We start from the raw sequence: 21028 nt of genomic DNA on the forward strand, positions 1-21028 counted from the left end.
AGCCTTTTTATTGGTCGGGCGGCCCGTCATTTGGGAAGAGCGGCGGGGCGAGCCGTCTAGTGGGCGGGGCTAAGAGCTGAAACGATTTTTTTTCTCTCGCGTCAACTAATCGAAATGGATGGGTGGGGCCGACGTTGAATTCCTACAGTTCATTGGCTCTGGGAAGCAGCGCCCTCCCCCCCCGCACGGTGGCCCAGATTCCAAAGGGGTGGCGCGGTCAGCGGTAGCCCCGCCCACCTGGTTATTACATTGCCCGGGACCTCGCCCTGCAATCGGAATAAGGTTGGAGGAAGTCTTTACCAGAGCCCTTTCCCAACGTCTGAGAATGGGTATCATTGCCAATTTGCATACGATTTAAATAATTACCATATGTAAATACCCTTGGGGCGTATCCGCACAGGACAAGAGCGGCCCCTGTACTGTAATTCCAAAGGGGGAAAAGGGCGGAACTGCTGCAAAAGTCTGGCCTCAAAGGCGGAACTGCCTGCGCGCTTTACGGCGGAGAGGACTCAACACGTGTTCTGTATCCTGTTTGGCAAGGAAAGGTGGTTAGCAGGAAATTAACAGGATTAACAGAGTTGGAAGGGACCTTGAAGGTCATCTAGTCCAACCCTAGTGCCCGCCATGGAGGCTATGGAAGAGGAAGATCCCTCCGAGAGGGAGCTGATCCCGAGCGAGGAGGAGGACGAGGTGGAAGAGGTGAGCTTTTCCAAGAGAAGATCCTTTGGGGTGCCTTCTGGCTTCGGTTATCGTTCCCCGACTCTCTTCTGATTCTGGAAGTTTTGATTTAATTGACTCGTTCTCTGCACGGGATCGGATAAGCGGCAAGGATGCATTTCCACCAGCGACGGCAGATGGCTGCCTTTTCCTGCTTTTAATGAGTGAATTGGGAAGTTTTACCACTGTAGCATGTTAGAGGGGGCGGGGAGGGATGTCCTATTACATAAAAGTTAGTATGCTACTGATACTCTATAACGGTTTAAATACAAGTAGTTCTTGACTTACGGCCACATTTCCATGATTTATCACTTCCATGTTTTATGTACGCTGAAATCTAATGCACCAAAGGCAAATTTCTTGTGTGCCCAGTTACACTTGGCCAATAAAGAATTCTAATTCTAATTGGAGCCCAGAATCTATGCCGCTGAGGGATAAATGGGTTAAGTGAATTTTGTCCTGTTTTACGACCTTTCCTGCCACCTTGATCCACAAATTCTGTTACTTTCATCTGCTTAATATATATGTTGACCACACCAAGACTTATTCTATGCAATAAAAATGGAAGGATACTTCCATTCCATGGGTGGGTTCCTGCCAGTTCTAACGTCTTCTATAGAAGAGGTTCCACAAATCTACAGTGCCATTTAGAACCGGTTCCAGCTCCCTCCCCCCGCCCGTCTGCACATCATCAAGATGAAGAGCGAGAGGAGGAATTCTGGGAGTTGAAGTCCACAGGTCTTAAAGCTGTCAAGTTTGAAGGGGTAGGGGCGCAAGGGTCTTGTAACTTGACAGATTTGCGTGCTTCAAATGCCAGAGTTTCTGAGCCAACGTTTTGGTTGCTAAGCAAGAGCGTTAAGTGAGTTTCACCACATTTTACAAGTTGGCCACTCCCACCCAGTCATATTTACTTTTTGCATTTTGTATTTTACAATATTTTATAACTTGGTAAAATGTTAACCTGATGGGTTCTTGCTCATTGGGAGTCTTTTTGTTCCCTAGGTGGACGAGGAAGGGGCAGCTAAGAAGCACCGGCAACTGGTAGATGCCCTCACCGCCTTGGTTGGTGGGAAGCGGTAAGAGAGAAAGTCCTTGGTGAGGGAGGCTGAGAACAAACCATCCTCAAAGGTTACCATGAAATCCTTTCCCACTAACAAGTTGGTTACTGTCATTCCTGCAGACGCCGAAAGGTTGAACGTACTGAGGCCAGCGCGCAGATTTCAGAATTTGACGTGGGTGGTGGAGGTGAGATTTCTTTCTTTATTTATTTGCTTCTGTTGTGGCCCGCGGAGCTGGCAGCAGATTCAGACCTTGAGGAGGTTGGGAGGAACCTGGGCCAGTCCTGGAGTCTGGGGAAGGCTCTGATGAGGGCTCTGTGTTGGAGGCAGAGAGAGGGCCAGGGCCGTATGCCAGTTATCAGCTGCCTTCAGAGTCAGTGAGGCAGACGAACAGTTGGAGCCTGTTCCCAGTGTGTGCATGTGCAGAGTTGCCAGACGAAGGGAACAGCTAAAGAACAGGGGTCGATTTGGGAGTAAGGCCACAGGTGGATGATGAATGGCCCCTCCCAGAGGAAATAAAAAAGCGAAAGGGGAGTGGAGTTTGCAGAGACAATTAGTTCACTTCATTGGTTCCTGATTCTCTGAGATTCCTTGCCAAGTTTTGCAGATATCGGCCTGGCGGCTTTCCAAGCCAGATAAGGTCTGTGACTGTAAATCCTCCCTTGAAAGACTTCGCTGGATGTGAATGAGCAGAATTCACAGCAAATTAATAAAAAGGTTTTTTTTTGTGGGGACAAGGAGTTTGCTTCATGTTCTTGGGAAGCTTGGGTTAGAACAGCTCCTGTTAAATCCATACAATACCTTTTGATTATGTACCATCAAGTCCTAAGGACCACATAGCAAAATTTTTACTCCACAAGTCTATAGGTAGTCCTCTTGTGACCACAATTGAGCCTCAAAAATTTCTGTTGCTAAGTGAAGCATTTAGGGGCGTAAGCATGCCAGCGTGCCTACCATCCCTGTCCATTTATATATTATATTTATTATATTATATTTATATGTACTCTTTTTATGTGTTTATGGCTATGCTTTGCTTATTTTTATCCATTTATGTGTGCCATTTTTTTCATATGTTTTTCCCGCTTGTTTCCTTGTACTTGTTGACAGATTAAAATAAATAAAATAAAATAAATAAGTGAGTTTTGCCCCATTTTACGACCTTGCTTGCCACCGCTGCGAAGTGGATCACTGCGGTTGATCTAAGTTAGTAACCCAGTTATTGTTGAATAACTCTGGCTTCCCCGTTGACTTGGCTTGTCAGAAGGTCACAAAGAGTGATCGCATGACCTTGGGACACAGCAACGGTCATACGTATGAGTTCACTTTGCCAACCGTCTGAATTTTGAACACACATTCATGGGGATGCTTCAAAGGCCGTAACTGTGAAAGTTGTGTGTAGAATAACAGTGTGGACGTCGACATTCCCGACTGAGAAATATCATGGCCTTTTGCAGGTGCCAGTGAGAAAGTCCAGCTCTCGGAGCTCCTGCAACCAGTTTCTGCTGTGCCAGCTCTGCGCCCCGTTGAGAAACAGCTGAAGAAAGCCCAGCAGAAAAAACCGACTGAAATCCCACTTAGTAAGGAGGACACCGAACGGGTAAGTTGAGAAGGAGAGTATCATTACTTATGGTATCTGTTGTTGGTAGGAATTTGCATTCTGCGTGATGGGTTCTGTCAGAGTTTGCAGCAGCAATCACATCCAGAAAGCACACACGGGTAACTGATTCAGCAGGGTTCATTAACTTCTCTTCATGTATAAAACAACACATGAAGTAAATATACAATACCAAAATCAGGTCTTCCAAGTGGTAGCAAATACAAGCAAACATAGGCAGAGGACATAACAGTTTCAGTTCACTTAACTTAACTTTAACTTTATTCAATTTCTAGACCGCCCCTCTCTCAAAAGAGACTCGGGGCGGTGTACAGGCATATTAAAATAATTGAACAATAAATATACATGGTATAAATACAAAATAAATAAATTAAATATAGGACTCGAGGAGGAATGATTCACTGTACAATTTAGTTAAGTTAGATTAAAATTTAAAAAAATTATAAAAACATTTACCCTAAAAACTATCCCAAAATAAAATATCCACCAGGAGGTAAGAGTAAAACTATAAATGGGCCAGGCCGGCTAATCGGAACAGGTGAGTCTTAAGTTTTTGTCGGAAGGAGCGGAAGTCGGTAGTAGTTCTAATATCTGGGGGGAGTTCAGAGCAGCAGACTAGTTTTGAGCTCAGCACAGACTCAGAGCTGCAGAGCTAAGCCACACCCAGGCTCCTAGCTTTCTCCAGCAAATTTCAGCTCCCATTGGCTGACCTTGTTACTAAGCCCTATTCCAGTTCATGAATAACTACACTGACAGCTTCAACCGTATGTTTGTGTAGGGAACTTCTAAAGAGGTATTTTTCCCATGCTGTAGAAATCGTTACCACATTTAAACAGATTCTAGCCTCTCTTGCTGCTCTCTAAAAAGCCTTTTTTAGTAGACTCTGGTGTAGTGTACGCTTAGATAAAAAACAAAAACTGTGAATCTCTATATATAAAAGCCAAGTACCACTCACTCATCATGAAATCTCCAGAACTGTAAAGCCTACAAACTTGAAATTTGGCATGTATTTTCCTCTTGGCTTCCAGGTGCTCCCTAAGAAAGGATTTTTTCGAAATGACCATCAGATCATTAGTATTTCTTATACAGTAATTAACATGTTCTGATGCTAAGGAGTTCTACTCCCCCTCCCCACCTGAAAAGAACTCTGTTCCAACTGCCAGTTGCCTCACATTCCTTTACCTCAGTTCAAACTGGCAGACGTTCCACTCGTTCACTCAGGAGCGGTCTGGGGCTCCTTACATTACTAAACGTCGGTATCTCACCAAAATGTCTACGCCTTCCACCTAAGAAGCTGCTTCCGGAGTCAACAGCGGGAGCAATATTCCCTTATGTGTTTCAGTCACCGACTACCACTGAGCCAATGGATTGAACTGGATTTCTCCTGCATTGCCCCATCATAGTTTCGTCGTAAAGCCCATGTTTCCAGCTAGTACATATTATAAAACTAAAACTATATATAAATATATATATATATATAATAAAACAAAAACAAGAATCAAATAATTAAATTCGGAATGTAAAAAAAAAAAGGGCAGCAAAATGCCTTTTGTCTGCTGCCGGAAATGAGTTTCTGTAATTGACCCTTGTAAATGTCTCCTTAATGGAATGCTTTGACCATCGGGGGCCCATGAGTATCCTGTTTGTCGGCAGGTGGTCAGGGAAGCTGCTTACACTCAGACGGCCGAAGCGCTGAACAAATGGGATCCCGTCGTGAAGCAGAATCGCCGGGCGGAGCAGCTGATCTTCCCGCTTCAGCAGGAGAGCGTGAGCATTGTGCCCATCGAGGAAGTGATATCGGGTTGGCAGGTCAGTGTTATTTGGAGCCTATGATCGTTCAAGTCGACCTGTTCTAGCTGCAGCAATGTGGTAATCCTCTAAGACAGTGTCTCTCAACCTTGGCAACTTGAAGATGTCCGGACTTCAACTCCCAGAATTCCCCAGCCAGCATTCGCTGGCTGGGGAATTCTGGGAGTTGAAGTCCGGACATCTTCAAATTGCCAAGGTTGAGAAACACTGCCCTAGGATATACGCTGTGCTCAGGGGCGAAATGGTACTGGTTCGGATATGATTCATCCGAGCCGGTAGTAAAAAATGCTACCGGTTCGGGCAAGCCGGTATTCCCGACGATCAGGTTGGCAACGATCAGCTGTGACGCATGATTTATATTAGCTAGAGTCGTCAGATTTCCTGCTTTCTAGCTAATGTAAATCACGTGGCACAGCGGATCCCTCCCGTTCTACTTACCTTTGCAGACTCGGAAGGCTTCCAAATGTTCCTTTTTTTAGCGCTGTGCCTCAGGCACACAAAGCATGCGCTCGATAGCAGACTTCAGAGGATTGTACTGCTACCTGTGCTGCATTGACCATTTTGCCATGCTTTTCCTAGCCCGTGATTCAGCAAATGAGAGAGGTTGGTTCCATTTATACCGGAAGTTGAGTTGCGATTGTGCTTCTTATTTTTTCTTTCTTTTTTTTTTCTTTAAGTCAGACTTTACTCCAGGCAACTACCTGAAAAAGCCCCTGCAATTTTGGGACAACATTTTGGAAACAGCTTGTTCTTGTCTTCTGTCTAGGGCAGAAAGAGAATGACTGGCTCACAGTCACCCATGTAGCTTCCATATCTTAAGACAAGACTAGAGCTCCCAATCTCCTGGTTTTTATCACAGAGTAATTTCACCACTTGGCTGGATTTTCCCATGATACTAATCCATAAATGTGGCCATGTTGCCAAGTGCCCGGAAAGTCTGTAGAGATTCTCAGTCATCCAGGTCATGGTTCTCCCAAAGGTGCTTTTTTTTTCAGGAAGCAACTGGACTTTCTTGTTTGTTTGTTTTTTCTTTTGAAGACGTTTCGCGTCTCATCTTAAGCTCTGGCTGGATGGGGGGAAGGGGGAATGGAAGTCTGCATGGGGCATTAATCCTTCCCTTCCCAACCATCCAGTCAGAGCTGAAGAAGCTTCTTGGATGAGAAGGGAAACCGTCTTCAAAAGAAAAGCAAGAAAGTCCAGTTGCCTCCTGAAGAAGCACGTTTGGGGCTGCCCGATGTTCAGTTGCATGACTCTGTGTGTGTGTGAAAGAGGGAGGGAAGGAGAGAGAGAGAGAGAGGAGAAAGAGAGACCATTGTCACTTCGAATCCAGTTCATAAGTAGGCCCGTAGTAGGTCTTTGAATGGTCAAAAGTCAAGGACTATATCTGTAATATTTTGATTATCTCCAACTTTCTTAACTTCAGTCAATTTAAAGGAACAGATACTATACACTTCTTGGTCACTCAGTCATCTCCCAGTGCACCGGGATCCTACTTTAAGCTAACTTTAAAAACCACCAAGATAGTCCCATACCTTTCTGTAGTCTGCCTTCAACAACAGCAGCCACCTTTCTGGTTTCATCAACTTCCATCAAACCTAGCCTGAACATACGTGGTTTTATGTCCTACATGTCCCCTTTGCAGGCACGGACCCCCTTGGAGCACGAGATCTTCAGCCTTCTCCACAAAGCCCAGCAGCCGGTGAAGGATCCGCTTTTGACCCCCCAGGAAAAAGTCTCGTTGAAAGCCATGAGCCTGGAAGAGGTAAACCTTGACCTGGCTGAGCCTATCCCATCCTTCTTCACCTTGCCTGTCCTGTCACGCTTGACTCCGCTGGGACCTCACGGAACTTCCAGCCAGCTCTTCTGTGCTTCTTCCATCTATTCCAGGCTAAGCTGCGCAGAATGGAGCTCCAGAGGGCCCGGGCCTTGCAGTCCTATTACGAAGCAAAAGCCCGACGGGAAGGGAAAATAAAGAGTAAAAAGTAAGCAGCGTTGGAATGCCACAGGTGGGAAGGCGTTGCGATGTAAGGAACTGGTGCTTCCCTGGAATGGGGCAGGTAGAAGAGGAGAAGAGAATAGAGTGTAGAGCCGTGATGGCGAACCTATGGCATACGTGCCAGAGGTGGCACACAGAGCCCTCTCTGTGGGTACGCGCACCGTTGTCGCCTGCTCTTATGGTTTCCAATGCACCAGGTGGTCTTCGCGGGTGCTGGAGTGCCGGAAAACAGCCCAAAAAATGGCACGAAAAACCCTCTAGAAAATGTCCGGAAAAACAGCTTGAAAACTGTCCAAAAACCAGCCAGAAAATGGTCCAAAAACAGCTTGGAAAAAAAAAACCAAAACGGTAAAAAAAGCAGGCCGTTTTTTAGGCCAAAAAGGTCTCAAAAATGCCCAAAAAACAGGCATGTCCACGCCAGCCAGCTGGTGTTCAGGTTTTTGGTGCCCTGGCACACACATTTCTGTTTGGGCACTTGGTGCCGAAAAGATTCGCCACCACTGGTGGCATAGAGTATAGAAGAGAAGAGAATATAGAAGAGAATTAGAAGAGAAGAGAATATAGAAAAGAGAATAGAAAAGAGAATAGAATAGAATGGAATGGAATAGAGTGGAATAGAACAGGATAGAATAGAATAGAATAGAATAGAATAGGATGTAGAATGTAGAATGTAGAATGTAGAATGTAGAAGAGAAAAACACGGTACTTAGCATCCAGCCTGTGTTTATGGCTGTTTCAGGATCCCACAGTCACACGAGTACAATTTCTGTTGGTTCTGTAGGCTCCATTACAGTTATAAGTCGAGGACAACCTGTGTGTTGGGAGATGTAATATATAAAAACATCCGGAGGACAAGGGGTTCTCCTGGCCCTCCTTCAGTGCTTTGTCCACTTGGCTTGTGTTGACTTTCTCGAATCCAGAAGTGGCGGCGACTCTTCCTTCACAACTTGGTTGATTACCTCCATGGCATTCCTCTCCTTCTCACCCCCAGGTTTCACAAAATGGTTAGGAAGGGGAAGAGTCGGAAGGTCCTGCAGGAGTTTGAGACCCTGCGGAAATGCAACCCGGAGGCTGCCCTGGAACAGCTGGAGAAGATCGAGAAAGCACGGATTGAGGTCAGGCTGGTCTTCTTCCCAGCAAAGCTGAAATGAGAGGACTCTCTGTTTGGAGATAATCATGCAGGCCTTCTTGGTTTTGGGGGGGGGGGGGACACCAAATCTCCGTTATGCTGACCGTTCTGTCTTTTTTTTCTACAGGAGAGGATGAGCCTCAAACACCAGAATAAGGGCAGGTGGGCCAAGTCAACTGTCCTTATGGCAAAGTATGACCTCCAGGTGAGAGAGCATCGGAGAAGGTTTCATCTGAACTTCTTAAGATGTTAAGTTGTGTGGTGGCGCAGTGGTTAGAGTGCAGTACTGCAGGCTAATTCTGCTGACTGCCGACTGTCAGCAGTTTGACACTTCGTTTCTGACCAGCTCAAGGTTGACTCAGTGTTCCATCCTTCTGGGGTTAATAAAATGAGGACCCAGATTGTTGGGCGCAAGAGGCTCCGTAAACCTATTAAGGTGGGCTGTGAAGCACTGTGAAGCGGTATATAAGTCTAAGTGCTATTGCTATTGGTGTATAAGAGCCGTAGTGGTTAGAATGCAATATTGCACACTAATTCTGCCAACTGCAGGAATTCGATTCTGACTTGCTCATTGGGGAAATACCCTGACTCTGTAAATTGCTTAGAGAAGTGTAGTGTAAGGCACTACAAAGTGGTATATAAGTGTTCTTGCTATATAAGAGCCATAGTGGTGGTGTGGTTGGAATGCAATATTGCAGGCTAATTCTGCCAACTGCCAGGAGTTCAATCCTGACCAGCTCAAGGTTGACTCAGCCTTCCATCCTTCTGAGGTTAGTAAAATGAAGAGCCAGATTGTTGGGGACAAGATGCTGACCCTCTAAACTGCTTAGGGAGGGCTGCAAAACACTACGAAGCGGTATATAAGTCTCACTGCTATTGCTATTAAATGTAGTCCCAGTATTTCTACATTCTTCTCAAGAAAGGGGTGAAAACCCATTCCAAAAGAGAAAATTGTCTAAGAAAAAGTAACTCTGTACTGGTTCATCATTGATGCCTGCTTTTTGCTGGAATTTCTGACTTTGGAGGTTGTAGGAATACCAGATGACAAACGTTTTACTGTTTAACACCTCATCCCTAGTAGATACCGGGCCAAAAACGTGCTTTATAAATTACATGTTGGCCCAGCATATCAGCTAGGATACATTTTTGGTGTCCTGCACAAGTTGTGTTTTGCTTCTTGTTCCTTTTTCGTTCCTGGTTTGGGTTGGTGATCTCTGAATATGTAGATAAAAACAATGAAGTCAAAAGTGAGGCCTGCTTTGTGTGTGTGTGTGTGTGTGTGTGTGTGTGTGTTACAACCCCTGGTAAGCCCAATTTTGGGAGGGAACTCACTACTCCCCCTTTCTGTCTATCGGCTCACTACAGGAGACCATCCAGGCAGAAAACCATATTTTTAATGTTGCCTTTTTATCAGCACAAATACAACACACACACACACACACACACACACACACAAATATATATTTGGCTGCTACATGGTGATTTCTGCCTTTTTTATTTCCAGGCTAGGCAAGCTATGCAAGAGCAACTGGCTCAGAACAAAGAACTAACCAAGAAGGTCCCTCCAGCCTCAGAAAGCGAAGAGGAAGACGTAGGTGACAACCCTGAAGCAGAGAAAGATCTTGTTCCAGATGTGGTCAATGAGAGGCATCTTGGAATGGCTTCCAACAACCCCTGGATGTTAGGAAAAAGTCCTGCAGAAGCCAAGGAGAAGCCAAGTCTTCCAGCAGAAGACAGCGAAGAGAGCGAGGAAGAAGGAGAAGAGCCACTCATGGCCAACGAGAAGGACCCATCTCAAGGTTCTGACGCTCAGTGGCAGAGCCTGAAATCTCAGCAAGGTGGGGCTGAGCTTCAAGGTGAGTTGCCAAAGTATCCAGAAAACCTTCGCTCATATCTTGGGAGTCCTCTATTTCAGGGGTCACCAAACTTTGCAACTTTTAAGACGTAGGGACTCCAACTCCCAGAATTCCTCAGCCATGCACCATCAATTTGTACCTGGGCTAGAGAATCTGTTGGCCTCCATCAGATATTGGCGAACTAAAGTTTTGATCAGGTTGGTCTTGAGTGAGGCATGTTAGATGGCAAGTGGAAATCTGCACATTTCCCTTCACTGATACTTGTGCGCTCTCTGGCGTGGTTTGCACATTATATGACCCCCTAGTTCAGGGGTCGGCAACCTTAAACACTCAAAGAGCCACAAAGGTGATAACCGGAAGCCCGCCGTTCAATTCTGGAGCCAACCGAAAGACCGAGAGTTTCCTCCGAGTACTGCGTCCTTTTTCGTCTGCTGACCGGAAGTCCAGTTCCCTCACCATAGAGTCTCCTCCTAGCGCTGCGTCCTTTTTCCTTTTACCAACCGGCGACAGGGAGCCGCAGCGCAGGGATGTAAGGGCCACATGCGGCTCCAGAGCTGCGGGTTGCTGACCCCTTCCCTAGTTTACCTGCACATCCTGAGCCAACTGGGTTGCTTTATAGAACCCTATATCAGGTGTATTTCGACTTGCTTTGCACGGTGCAGTAGGCTAGAAGGTAGCTGGCTAGTTTAGGTGCCTGAGCGTTTGCACAACTAGACAACAACATACTTGTGTCAGCCTTATGAGATAATCTAGGCAAGAAGCACAGCCAGATGAAGTATGCCTACTCTATTGCATAAGGTGACATTAACAGTTGTTAATGTTAATGAGTTGTTTCCTATGCCCCCACTCCTTCTGTGGGCTCCGCTCTGACCCTTGCGTTGTCTGCAGCTCTTCCCTTCTGTCTCCCAAGGTCATTCCTTCATACCATTGTGAACCATGCTGGATTTACCCAACCCAGACCATCGGGGCGATTTGGGTTAATCAGGGGTGTTTATCCTGCAAAGATAAGCGATTCCCGTGTTATCCAAGCACAAGGGTGTCAAACTCAAGGCCCGGGGTGGGGGGAAGCTTAGATCTGGCCCACGGGGGCTCCTGGAAACAGCAAAGGACCGGCCCGGGGTGTCTCGGCCAGAAAAATGAAGCTCCCTTTTCACTGGCAGAGGATTGCGGGAGGCCATCGCAGCCAAAGAGCTCGGGAGCCCGTTTTCATTGGCAGAGTACTCGGGCCATCACAGGCACCCCTGACATGAGTGACATCAAGCTGGCCATGCCCACCCTGGCCACGCCCCCCCCTGCACCCACTTGAGGTCAAACAATACTGATGCGGCCCTCAACGAAATTGAGTTTGACACCCCTGTCCTAGCACGTGTGAACCTATCTGAAATGGAGTTTTGCTTTAGTCCGCCCTGGCAATCTTTGTTGTGGCACAACAGTGGCCAACAGAGCTTGCAGCGGATTCGGACAATGAGGAGGTTGGGGAGGAAGATGGGCCAGTCCTGGAGTCTGGGGAAGGCTCTGATGAGGGCTATGTGTCAGAGGCAGAGAGGGGGCGAGGGCCGTATGCCAGTTATCAGCTGCCTTCAGAGTCAGACATCAGTGATGCAGAAGAACAACCTGAGCCTGTTCCCAGTGTGCGCATGCGCAGAGTTGCCACACTGAAGGTAACAGCTAAAGAACAGGGGTCGACTTGGGAGTAAGGCCACAGGTAGAGGATGAATGGTCCCTCCCAGAGGAAATAAAAAGGGAGCAAAGGGGGAGTGGAGTTTGCAGGAGACAATGAGTTCGCTTAATTGGTTTGTGACTCTCCGAGACTCCTTGCCAAGTTTTGCAGATATTGGCCTCTCAGCTCTCCAAGCCAGATAAGGTCTGTGACAGTAAATCCTCCCTTGAAAGACTTTGCTGGATATGAATGAGCAGAATTCACAGTCAATTAAGAAAAGGGGTTTTGATCAGGACCAAGAATTTGCTTCATGCTCTTGGGAAGCCTCGGTCAGAATAGTCTTTTCCTCTTATTCATACTATCTTGATTCTTCTGGTCCAGAACCTGGCCATGGAGAGGTGCCACCAGAGGCTCCGCCGAGCCCCCCATCAGGGGAGCAGCCCTTCCTGAGTGAGAAGCTGAAACGGATCCGTACCCTGGAGGATCTTGAAGAGGGCCTGGAGCCGGAAGATGTTCCCCAAGATGACGAGATGCTGCAACTCAAAGAGACCCAGCCCGCCCAGTCAGTGGGCGCCGATTCCCTGCTGCAGCCCCAGATCAGCAAGTCCAAGAAGTCAGCCAAGCAACAGACCCTGATTGATCTCAAGGCGGTCCTTGTGGGGGCACCGCATGCCACACAGTGCCCGCTTGTGCCTACTGCTGTGCAGGATGAGGTGAGCATCAGTGGGGAAGGAGGGCAGCCCATTGAGGTAGAGCAGTGGTGTCAAACTTGATTTCATTGAAGGCTACATCAGGGTTGACCTTGGGCGTGGCCAGGGGGTGTGGCCGGCTCAACATAACTCATATTGGGGGGAGGGGGATCTGTGGTGGCCAAGTGCTAAGGCATGACTTCCTTCAGACCCTCCCTCTCATTATAACCTTCCTTCCTTCTCTTCTTTTTCCTTCCCCCTTCATTTTCCTCTCTTTTTCCTTCCCTTCTTTCCTTATTTTTCCTTCTTTGCTCTCTATAATGAGGGAGACCCTCCCTCTCATTATAACCTTCCTTCCTGCTCTTCTTTTTCCTTCCCTCTTCATTTTCCTCTCTTTTTCCTTCCCTTCTTTCCTTATTTTTCCTTCTTTGCTCTCTATAATGAGGGAGACCCTCCCTCTCATTATAACCTTCCTTCCTTCTCTTCTTTTTCCTTCCCCCTTCATTTTCCTCTCTTTTTCCTTCCCTTCTTTCCTTATTTTTCCTTCCTCGCTCTCTTCCCATTTTTCCTCCTATTTCTTTGCCTTTCTTCTGTCCATTTCTCCTTTCCTGTCCCTTCTTCCATGCTCAGAGGCAAAAGGGGAAACATTTCCCGTTTTGTTTTTAATTTGTTTTGCTAGCCCTCTGCCAGTGAAAACGGTCAGTGATGGCAAACGTTTTTCTGCTCGGGTGCCAAAAGGGTGTGCGTGAGCACGTTAGCATTGTGCGTGAACGCCCACACCCATAATGCAATGTCCTCCCCCCCCCCGCGCGCATGCGCGCAGGCCTCACTGAAACCTCCAGACGTTCGGTAGGCCCGTTGGGCCACTTTTCACCCTCCACAGGCTTCAGGAAAGCCTGCAGAATCGGTGGATGGTGAAAAACGAGCCCAATGGGAAGTTCAAAACCAACTTCTTGAAGCCTGGGGAGGGCAAAAACAGCCTGCCCCCACCCTCCGGAAGGCCGAAACTTAGCTGGCGAGCGTGCACATGTGTTCTCGAGCTGACATTGGGGAACGCCTCGCATGCCCTCAGGCATGGCTCCCAGTGCCACAGGTTCACCATCATGGCACTAGGCTATAAACCAAGAGACGGTGAGTTTTACTCCAGCTGCCTAGTCTCACCTCTGACAGGAAAGGCAGCTGAGTGACCTTGGGCCAGTCACTCTCTCCCTGCCTTAGGAAGGAGGAGGAGGCGGTGGCAAGGACAAACTACTTTGGAAATGTTGCCAAAATAACCCTGCAGGGATTAATCAAAGGGCACGGAAGGAAGAGAGGGAGGGAGGGAGGGAGGGAGGGAGGAAGGAAGGAAGGAAGGAAGGAAGGAAGGAAGGAAGGAAGGAAGGAAGGAAGGAAGGAAGGACGGACAATCTGGGCAGAATAAAACTAGATAAAACAATTTGCCCCCAAGATAAATCAGAGCCTGCTTCTTAACATTTATTAATACAAAGGAGAATATTTGTGGCTCAGGGTTGCCATGAGGGGTCCTTGGTGGTCTCTGAGCATGGACGTTTTCTTGCAGGCGTTTCCTGACCAAACTAGGTAACGTCATCAGGGCTCTGATCAGCACTGATGATGTTATCTATTTAACATCAATATAAGGATCCCTTGTAACGTTTATTTTTTTAGCTTACGTGGGACAGAGATGTATGGAGAGAAAAGACCCCCCCAAATAATTTTATTTGCTGCATTCCATACCTTTTCAGGGTCCAACAGGATCATGATAGCAAGTTCTAAGCCTCCCAGAATTAGAATTAGACTAAGGAATTAGAGTAGGAATAGGAATAGCATAGCATAGCATCGAATAAAATAGAATGGAATGGAATAGAATAGAATATTGGAATAAGGTATTGGAATAAGGAATAGAGTAGCATAGCATAGCACAAAATAGAATAGAATATTGGAATAAGGAATAGGAATAAGGAATAGAATAGAATAGAATAGAATAGAATAGAATAGAATAGAATAGAATTTTTATTGGCCAAGTGTGAATGGACACAAGGAATTTATCTTCGGTGCATAAGCTCCCAGTGTACATAAAATCTATAAGTGATAAATCATGACCATAGACATCATAAATGCATTCATCATGAATCATAAGATACAACACTTCGTGATAGTCATAGATACTAAATAAGCAATCAACAAAAATCATACTAGGAAACTAAATATAGCAATATAAATTGTAAGGATACTAGCAACAAGGTTATAGTCATAAGTAGAAAAGGCGATAGGTTAATAGGAAGGATGAGAAGAAAAATAGTAATACGGTCTTAGTAAATAGTTTGACATGTTGTGGGAATTAGTTATTCAGTCATTGAACTTTTTTTTTTTAAATCACATTTAAAATAACCCAGAGAGCTGCAGTTCATCCATTGCCTTTGCCTGTTGACTGAAAATCTAAGCAGCTTCTTCTTCACCGGCGCCTGTTTCTATTTCCTTGGGCAGCTGGAGTCTGGCACAAGCCAGAGGCAGATGATCCAAGAAGCTTTTGCGAGCGACAACGTCCTGGATGACTTCCTGAAAGAGAAGCGAGCAGCTGAAGAAGCCGGCAAACCGAAAGCCATTGACCTGGTGCTTCCCGGATGGGGCGAGTGGGGAGGCGTGGGGCTGCACCCAAGCAAAAAGAAAAAGAAAAGGTACTTTGGAGGAAGAGGTGGGATGGCTGTCCAGGGCCCTGCCCTGTTCTCTGCTCCATCTCTTTGCTTCTCTAACAATTAACCAATGGAGCTACGAGCCGCGGTGGCGCAGTGGTTTGAGTGCAGTGCTGCCGGCTACTTCTGTTGCCTGCCGACTGCCAGAAGTTTAAGCGTTCAGATCTCACCAGGTTCAAGGTTGACTCATCTTTCCATCCTTCTGGTAAAATAAGGACCCAGATTGTTGGGGGCAAGAGGCTGACTCTGTAAACCGCTTAGAGAGGGCTGTGAAAGCACTGTGAAGTGGTATATAGGTTTAAGGGCTATTGCAATCTATCGATCTGTCTCTACAAGAGCTGTGTGTGGTACAGTGCTTAGAATGTAGTATGGCAGATTAATTCTGCCAACTGCCAGCAGTTCGATCCTGACTACCTCAAGGATCCTAACCGGGCTCAAGCTTTCCATCTTTCTGAGAAAAGATGGCCAGTAAAATGAGAACCCAAATTGTTGGGGGCAACATGCTGACTCTAAAGCGCTTAGAGAGGACTGTTAAAGCATATATAAGTCTAAGCTCTATTGCTATTTGTCCGGAATGGTATATACGGTCCCTTGCTTGAGCAGAGGGGGGGTTAGACTAGAAGACCTCCAAATTCCTATCCAACTCTGTTATTAAATTAGGTTCCTCATCAAACCAGCGCCTGGACCCCCAAGGAAAGACCGGCACCTGCCCCATGTCCTGCTGAACGAACGGCGGAATGTTTTAGCCGCAGCTCATCAGGTGAGATCAACATTCCTTTTTCAGGATGGTTCTTCCCGTTAAAATTTGGTGCGTTTCATTGGATGTATTGATTTGATCGACGTAGATGCCCCATCTCACAGTGGTTCCCATTTAAAAGCAAGCCAGTTGTTGGCAACTCAACAACGCAGAACTAAGCCGACAGATTCACAAGCCGTGCTAACTGCAAATCAGGTAAACCACACCCTCGCTGGTTTTTACACAAAGCACTTAATTTGCTCTTGGGACTACCTGTTTTTCTGGGTTCAGCCAATAGAAGGAATTGTTAGAAGAATTGAATGGCCCGAGCTTAACCAGCATGCGAAGCTACCAAAAACATAAACCCATTTAGAATAAGAACTGCTCCATTTTTAACCCGGTTTAAATAAATTGTGTGTACCCAATCAGTGGCTAAATGCAAGGAACAGATATGGCACCTAGGATATGCCTACAATAAAATCCATAGGAATCCAATGCTAAAGGAAAAAAAATACATTTAAACCTTTTTTTAAATTGTTCCGTTTCAAAACATTTGCAGAGATTCAATCCATGTAAATAACATTTTAAAAATATGATAACCACTGTCCAAGACCATTCCAAAGATCAAATTCGCCGCTAAGTTCTTCTATTCTTTAATTTGAATTGGTTTTTTAAGTTTTTATAGGCAATCTTTTTTTAAAAAACAATAAAAATTCCTCACCAGCTGGAAACACTTTCTCTTTCCACATCGTTCCGTTTGCAGCTGCCCTGACTTTGTCAGCCTTGGCGGGATTTTTTGTCACCGGCTTGACGATCTTCTCTTGCTTCCTTCGGAGGTTTTGCGATATCCCTGAGATCAGCAAGACGTAGTCTTCCTATTCACCATCTCTTTGGGATGGTTTAGGTCCAAATTCGGACCCCCCCAATGGCAAAAGTATCGACTGCAATCTCAGAGCATTGAGATTGCACGTCGTTCCGTCACGACTTCAGCTCCTCTACTTCTTTTTAATTTTTGAGGCTCTTGTATAATTTCCCCCAGAAAAATCATACTAAAAGTATACTCAAAATTGTACGGGTGGAAATTTTGAAAAATTTACAAGAATTTGGGCAGTTTTTTAAAGGTTTTTTTGGGGGGGGGCTATGTAAATACCTGAAACAATTTCTAAATCTTAACGTGGGGCGTCAACCGTTGTTTTCGATCTAAAAATTTAGATTTGAGCTGTACATTGCTGAGTATCCGTGTTTTACGAATGGGGAACTTGGGAAAATTAATGAAAACGACTTACGTTTTAAAAGAATCGCTAGCTCGGAAGGCAGATTTGCCTCTGTTGCCTTATTCTGATATTGTGCAGGCTTGAATGAGCCCTCGTGGCGCGGTGGCTAAAGTGTAGTATTGCAGGCTAACTCTGCCCACAGCCGGGAGTTCGATCCTGACGGGGCTTAGTATATAAGTCAATTGCTAGTGCTAGTCTCTGCAGGCAGCTGATAACTGGCGCCCTCTCGGCCTCCAACACAGAGCCCTCATCAGAGCCTTCCCCAGACTACAGGACTGGCCCATGTTCCTCCCCAATCTCCTCACTGTCCGAATCTCCTGCCAGCTCTGCTGGCCACTGGCAGGACACAACACTCAATAAAATTGAGTTTTACCCCCTTGCCCTAGACAGGATCTCTGCACCCCGTCTCCCAAGGTCTTTCCCGCGTACCATGACGCATCCCTTTCCTCTCACAGGTGAACCAGCTCCCTTTCCCCTTTGAGAGCACGCAACAGTTTGAACGCAGCATCCGTGTGCCGGTGGGCTCCACATGGAACACGCAACGGGCTTTCCAACAGCTGACAGCCCCCCGGGTCATCACTCAGCCCGGCCAGATCATCCGTCCCATCACTGCAGAAGACACCAACCTGATCCATCGAAAGGACAGGTCCGCAGTTGGAGCGAAACCAAATTTGGAGTTAACCCTCCCTCTCCGCCCGCCTCGGCCGCACCGTATCCCAAAGAAGAAAAGCCGGTAGGAGTGAATTTGTGCTGATATGACCAATGGGCACATTGGCGTCTTACTGGCACTGTACAGAACGGATGTCCTCTTCTCTGGACTTCTTACTTGGTTTTTTTTTAATATAATTTTTATTGAATGTTTTAATCTTTAAAAACAGTAAGGAAGACACAACAAGGGGGGAAAAGATAAAATAAGACAAGACAAAACACAGGACAAACATAACAATCAGTGTTGAGTTTCAAACATTTTTAGAACCTGTTCTGTAGGTTGGCCTGCTTTGTGGGAGTGGCTTGGCAGTCATGTGACTGGTGGGCATGGCCAACTTGTAAAAAATGTGGTGAAACTCACTTAACAACGCTCTTGCTTAGCAACCAAAATGTTGGCTCAGAAACTCTGGCATTTGAAGCATGCAAGTCTTAAAGCTGTCAAGTCACAAGACCCTTGCACCCCTAACCCTTTAGAAAAAAAAACCCAGGGGTGTTCAAACTTGACAGCTTTAAGACTTGTGGACTTCAACTCCATAATAAAGTCTGAAAGGGGTGCCCTTAGATCTTACAGAAGATTAAGGCACCATTTTCAGCAGTTAAAAAAACCACCATCCTTCTGCCAGGCTAATTCTTCCTGTTAAGGTGAAGATGCAAACACTTTATGGCACCCCAACTCTCGTCAGAGGAATAGAACATTTTACTCAATTGTCTGTTTAAGGCCTCTGTATTGTTGTTGTTGTTGTTGTTACTTGCAAAGTCGCATCCAACCCATCGCGACCCCCGTGGACAACGTTTCTCCAGGCCTTCGTGTCCTCTACCATTCTCTGGAGTCCATTTAAGCTCACACCTACTGCTTCAGTGACTCCATCCAGCCACCTCATTCTCTGTCGTCCCCTTCTTCTTTTGCCCTCAATCGTTCCCAGCATGAGGCTCTTTTCCAGGGAGTCCTTCCTTCTCACTAGGTGGCCAAAGTACTTGAGTTTCCTCTTCAGGATCTGGCCTTCTAAAGAGCAGTCAGGGCTGATCTCCTCTAGGACTCACCGGTTGGATTGCCTTGCAGTCCAAGGGACTCGCCTCTGTATTATTGCTCATAATTCCCCTTTCCTTTAGAAGGACAGAAAAGGGGAAAAAAAGTAATGCACAAACACCAAAAACAACATTGCAATTTACATGGAGGAAGAGAAGGGAAAAAACATAAGAAGTTTTCTTGCAGAAACACAGGTCTTTTACAGGTATCGAACAGAATTTTAAAAAATAACCGGAACCAGCCAACTAATAAACAGATCTATATGTTTTCAAAAATGTCTCATTGTGCTTTCTGTTTTTTTCTAATGCCAGGAGTGTGTTTTTGCAGGGGTGAATTTGTGCTTGTGTTTTCTTTCCTTCTCATTTTCTCAACAAGATACAAAAATAAATAAATAATAATAATCAGTGCCATTCAAAATTTGCAGGCCTGGCTTTAAAAACGGGGGGGTTTTGCCAGAGCTCAGGTTCGTAGACATCAAAATAAATAAATTAAGGCCGCTTGCTCCTTACGAGTTGTCTGAAGTCGTTACAATTCCCCGGCTTGCTTATTTTATTGATCCACAAGTCAACATGGCGAGAACCGTTTGTTTTTCTAAAGTTTCCAATCCTTTATGACCGAGAAGATGATTTTAAGGAAGGTTTGATGATTCAGATGCTTAGCAAGGGGAGTGGGTAAGACGGAACAACGTTTTTTTAGGAATCTGCAGGTGACGTTTTCATATCTTTACAAGCTTCCCCCTTCTTGGTGACAGGAAGAGGATAAATTTTGCAAACAAAACCAGTTGCATGTAAATGGACTGCATTGCATCATTTTATATGTGTTGCTTCATCAAAATAGCAACATATTTTTGTTGAAGCCTATTAACTTCAATGATGGTTAAATAAACTGGTTGTCCGACTTTCAGGGGGGGGCAGGAAAGCATTTTCCCCCCATTTCTCTTTTTTTAAAACCCCATTTTGGAGAATATCAGTGACAGAAATCAAGCCAACGCTAAACATATCAAAAAGCCCACTCTGTTTGGACAAGGATGCTGAAAAGGCATCATTAAAGGAGAATGTTTGTAGCTCAGGGTTAAAATGAGGGGTCCTAGGTGCTCTCTCAGCTTGCTTGTTTCCTTGCAGACGTTTTGTTACCATACTAGGTAACCTCATCAGTGCTAGGAAAACCATAAATCCACCTTCATGCAAATGAAAATGCTATCTGCTGTTTCGAACCCAGTGGCCTGGAGGTGGGGCTTAATGCTGTCTTCCTCCACCCCAAGGTTCATGAGAAAGGAAGGATGACCGTTAGGGAAGGATGAACTTAATGACCATTTTTCAGACTTATGACCGTTGCAGCACCCCACCCCCTCGTGGTCACGTGATCAAAATTCAGATCCTTGACAAATGACTCATGTTTACGACAGTTGCAGTGTCCTGGGGTCGCGTGATCCTCTTTTACGACCACCTGACAAAATCAATGCAGAAGCCAGATTCACTGTACTACTAACTTAACGACTGCAATGATTCACTTAACAACTGTACTACTAACTTAATGACTGCAATGTTTCACTTAACAACTGTACTACTAACTTAATGACTGCAATGATTCACTTAATAACTATGGCAAGAAAGGTCATACAATGGGGCAAAACTGATTTCACAAGTGTCTCACTTACCAACAGAAATCTGGGAGACTTGGAAGATCAGATTAGGTCCAGATCATCCTGCATTAAACCATCTAAATGGTTACTAAGAGTTGACCCAGATTTAATGGTGCATAATCAATCAATTAACCAACTCCCAACAAAATTAATCAAGTGGGCAGGTAACACTCCAGGTAAGTCCTTGACTTACACCTATGTGTTTGGTGACCATTCGAAGCTACAACAGCACTGAAAAAAGTGACACATGATCAATTTTCACACTTGAGACCATTGCGGTACCCCGTGTCATGTGACTAAGTTGGCAACCGGATCATATTTATGACGGTTGCAGTGTCCCGTGGGTCATCTGGTCCTATTTTTACGACCACCTGACAAGCAAAGTCAAGCCAGATTCGTTAACAACTGTGCTTCTAACTTCA

At 45.7% G+C, this 21028-nt stretch overlaps 1 protein-coding gene across 1 annotated transcript; it reads left to right on the forward strand.

Moving 5' to 3' along the window:
- Positions 1-303: 303 nt before the first annotated feature.
- On the forward strand, positions 304-19239 carry UTP14A (UTP14A small subunit processome component). Its single transcript, XM_081964059.1, has 14 exons — positions 304-699; positions 1720-1793; positions 1898-1962; positions 3230-3372; positions 5044-5199; positions 6842-6961; positions 7087-7181; positions 8187-8310; positions 8452-8529; positions 9829-10180; positions 12222-12553; positions 15014-15204; positions 15880-15979; positions 17685-19239. The coding sequence occupies exons 1-14, from the start codon at positions 625-627 to the stop codon at positions 17964-17966; spliced, it is 2187 nt and encodes a 728-aa protein (XP_081820185.1). The 5' UTR covers positions 304-624; the 3' UTR covers positions 17967-19239.
- Positions 19240-21028: the final 1789 nt, after the last annotated feature.

The sequence above is a fragment of the Natrix helvetica genome, assembly GCF_964273705.1.
Source record: "Natrix helvetica genome assembly, chromosome: 11".
NCBI lineage: Eukaryota > Metazoa > Chordata > Lepidosauria > Squamata > Natricidae > Natrix > Natrix helvetica.

Bases quoted from the DNA above. Each gene is read 5' to 3' on its own strand.
- UTP14A (XM_081964059.1), top strand. From the start codon at position 625: ATGGAGGCTATGGAAGAGGAAGATCCCTCCGAGAGGGAGCTGATCCCG. The intron at 8,530-9,828 runs GTGAGAGAGCAT...TTTTATTTCCAG, and splicing joins TGGCAAAGTATGACCTCCAG to GCTAGGCAAGCTATGCAAGA. The intron at 10,181-12,221 runs GTGAGTTGCCAA...CTTCTGGTCCAG, and splicing joins AGGTGGGGCTGAGCTTCAAG to AACCTGGCCATGGAGAGGTG.